The sequence below is a fragment of the Eimeria mitis genome, genomic scaffold (genome assembly GCF_000499745.2).
Source record: "Eimeria mitis Houghton genomic scaffold, Emh_scaff3627, whole genome shotgun sequence".
In the NCBI taxonomy this organism is placed as follows: domain Eukaryota; phylum Apicomplexa; class Conoidasida; order Eucoccidiorida; family Eimeriidae; genus Eimeria; species Eimeria mitis.
Genome location: NW_013571969.1, coordinates 596 through 4048, shown reverse-complemented (window position 1 = coordinate 4048; position 3453 = coordinate 596). Strand labels below are relative to the sequence as shown.

General features: G+C 54.2%; 1 protein-coding gene across 1 annotated transcript in view; it reads right to left on the bottom strand.

Moving 5' to 3' along the window:
- The window catches only part of EMH_0067960 (uncharacterized protein), a gene marked incomplete at both ends in the record, with an annotated part of 4677 nt that extends 1788 nt beyond the window's left edge, over window positions 1–2889 (bottom strand). Inside the window, 5 exon segments of the mRNA XM_013498680.1 lie at window positions 334–893; window positions 1214–1377; window positions 1715–2384; window positions 2474–2562; window positions 2566–2889. Of these exon segments, the coding sequence (XP_013354134.1) occupies window positions 334–893; window positions 1214–1377; window positions 1715–2384; window positions 2474–2562; window positions 2566–2889 (1807 nt within the window).
- Between the last annotated feature and the right edge of the window lie 564 nt (window positions 2890–3453).

Below are 3453 nucleotides of genomic sequence, written 5' to 3'. Positions count from 1 at the left end.
ACACTAAACATGAAATATAAAACATGAAGCACACTGTGAACAGCAGAAACAAGAAATATTGAAGGGAACGCCATGGATTGTTGCTGTTGTAATTTCTTTGTTTGATTGGGGGATATCTTTGTTTATTTATTTATTTATTTATTTGTTTGTTTGTTTGTTTGGGGACGTTCTGCTCCTCAGTGCTTTTATTTATTTATTTATTTGTTTACTCTGTTTGTTCCCCCGTTTGTTTATGTATATTTTTGCTGGTTTGTTTATTTCTTAATTTGTCTGTTACCCTATTCATGCATGCATGCATGTTCATGCATGCATGCTGCTGGGGTGTATGCTCACCTCTGCGCATCTGCATCACCGCTTTCTGTGCCTCGATATGCCTGAGGGGTTCCACTTCAACAGCAAGCCGTCGCCATTTGTCTCCTACTTGCTGCCTCAGCTGCTGCAGCTCCTGCTGCTGTCGCTGCTGCTGCTGCTGCACCTCCTCAGGGGCCCCCGTAGGCTGCAGCTCCAGTACGTAGGCTCCCCCCTCTTGCAGGCCCCCAAAGTCCTGCGCGAAGACCCGGGGCCCCAGCATCACCACCACCGACACTTCATCGCCTGTTTCTGTCTCATCTGCTGCTGCTGCTGCTGCTGCTGCTGCTGCTTCTGATGTTGCTGGTGCTTCTGCTGCAGCTTCTCCTTCTGGTGCTGCAGTTTGTGCTTCGGCCGTTGTCTTTGCCTCTTCTGCTGCTGCCTCGATACCTTCAGCTGCATGCACAAGTCCTGCAGCGGGAAGGGGGCCCCAGGGGCCCCCAGTACCCTCGGGGCCCTCGGGGGCCCCCTCGCTTGAAGGCAGTCTGCAGCGAAGGGTGAGGGTTTTCACATCTCTGAATAAACCCGCCTCGTCCACATCCGCACTGAACACAAGCAAACCACAAACCCAAGCAAGTATTCTGAATACTGCAGCAGCAGCAACTGCAGCAGCAGCAGCAGCAGCAGCAGCAGCAGCAGCAGGGGCAGCGCCAGCAGCAGCAATACCAGCAGCAGCATCTGAGCGGCGAGAAAGATGTGGCATCTCTGTATTTGTTAGGGGGTTGTTGTTCGTGTGCACTTGCTGCTGCTGCTGCGTCGAGCTGCTGCAGGCATCTCGTAGCAGTCCTCAAACAACCCTAAACCCTAAACCCTAAACCCTAAACCCTAACCCCTAAACCCTAAACCCTAGAGAGTATCGGCCCACCGGTCTGGCAGCGGCTGTATAAGGCGGAGACAAAACCCGTCAGCAGCAGCAGAGGCCTCGAGGGCCTCCACGTCATCTGCTAGTACATCGCATGCGCACAACACCGCCATCTTCACGTCCTCCGCGCTCGTGTCCGCGTACCAGGACACAGGTGTACATACACCCTAAACGCACACACACATTCTCACACATATAAACATGTATAAATATATGCACACATATATATATATATATATAATATATATATATATATATATATACGCAAATACAAGTATAATATATACCCCCACAGACTTCCATCTAAAAACATAAATACACATAAATACAGGGAATATGTGTTGCTGGCGTATAGAGGCAGCTAGACAGACACCAACGCAGGAGGATGCATATATACGGCTGCAGCGGGGAGCAGCTGAAGCCCCCTATCCTTAACCAGCCCCTGAAACCCCAGATAGGGCGATCAAGGGTTTAGGGTTTAGGGTTTAGGGTTTTTTGTTTTACCCTGTGAATAACCCATATGCGTTTCTTAGGCAGGTCCTCCAGCTGCGCGGTGCTCGCCCCCTCTGCTCGCTCGCGGGGGGCCTCGCTGACGTCGGCCCATGGCCGCACGCTGCTCTCAAAGGGCCACTGCATGCAGCCCCTAGAACCCAATTCACCCACCCAGTCTGCTGCTGCTGCTCCTGCTGCTGCTGCTGCTGCTGCTGCTGCTGGTGCTGGTGCTGCTCCTGCTGTTTCTGCTTCTGATGAGGGTGCTGCTCCTTCTGCTGCTACTGCAGCTGCAGTTTCTGCAGCAGGACTATCTACAGACGGGGTCTCGCCAGCGCCCAGTGCTGGGGGGGTTTTTTCAGCTGCTGCTGCTGTTGCTGCTGTTGCTGCTGTTGCTGCTGTTGTTGTTGTTGCTGATGCTGGGGGGCTGGTTGGTATGGTGAGAGCAGCTGCGGCTAGGTCTGTAGTCTGCTGGCACGCAGCGGCGATGTCATAGAACTCCAGGGGGGAGCAGCGGCTGGGGCCTTCGACTTGCACCAGTTTCCCCTCTCCTACAGCTGAGACGCCCTCAGGCAGCAGAGAAGAGCTGCTTCTACTGGTGGTATAAGCGGAGTCTAGGGGAGAGGCAGAGGCGTCAGTGGAGCTAGACCGCCTCTCATCCTGCACCTCTTTCTTTACGGGCTCGCTTGCAGCAGAACCGAAACGCCGAGGCCCCTCGTTGCATGCAATCGTGCTCAGTGGGGGCCCCCCAACTTCATCGGATTCCAGCCGCACCAAAACTGTTGAAGGCTCGGACTGCTCGAAGAAGCTAGAGAACGGATCAGAGGCGTGCAGACGCTCCGCAGTTTCCGCCTTAATCGGGGNGACTGCTCGAAGAAGCTAGAGAACGGATCAGAGGCGTGCAGACGCTCCGCAGTTTCCGCCTTAATCGGGGCCCCCCGGCTTTCTCCTCCTGCCTGGGGCCCCTGGGGCCCCTGAGCTCTGCTGAAGCAGAACTCTCCAGCCGTAGCAAGAGCATCTGCAGCAGAAGGTGAAGGGCAGTGAATGTGTGCAGGTTGGGGTTTCGTCGGGGAGAGGGGGGAAGCCTTGCCGGGTTCGAGTTCTAGCAGCGAATTGGGCGCAGCTAGCGCTGCAGTAGACGGAGGAAGAGAGTCTGAGATAGGGCCACTGTCGAGAGGCGGCGACGCCATCGCTGGAGGCGGCGGTGTTGGGTCTGCTGCCTGGGATACGGGTCGCGTGAGACAGCGGCAACTGCCCGTGCAGCTGGCGGAGCGGCTGCTGCGGGCGCCGAGAGCAATAGAGCGGCTTTTTTCTCACTTCGGTGCTACAAAGGAGTTTTATAGAAGACAGGAGTTGATGCTGTCTTCATAATTTACCAAAAAAGTGGCGAAAAGAGGAAGAGGAACGCAGATCGGCAGACCATCGGCGCCGGTGGCCAGCGGCCGCTCCGAGCGGAACGCAGCAGTAGGGCGCTGGTCAGCGGTGGATAGAGGCAAAGCGGCTACGAAATCATGAAAAAAATACAAATATTTCTTAAAATAAAACTTTAATACAGGTTTTTCGGTGGTTTTCCGGCGATCCAAACTGCTGAACCCCGGACTCCNCGACATGCATCCCAACGCGGCGGTCGGCGGCGACAGCCCGGCTGGTGACATTCTTTACCCGTTGATTTTGCACATTTTCGTAGAATAGAATTCATTTGAATCATGAAAAATGATTCAATTCACTTTTATAAAATGTCTGGTGCTCGGCAG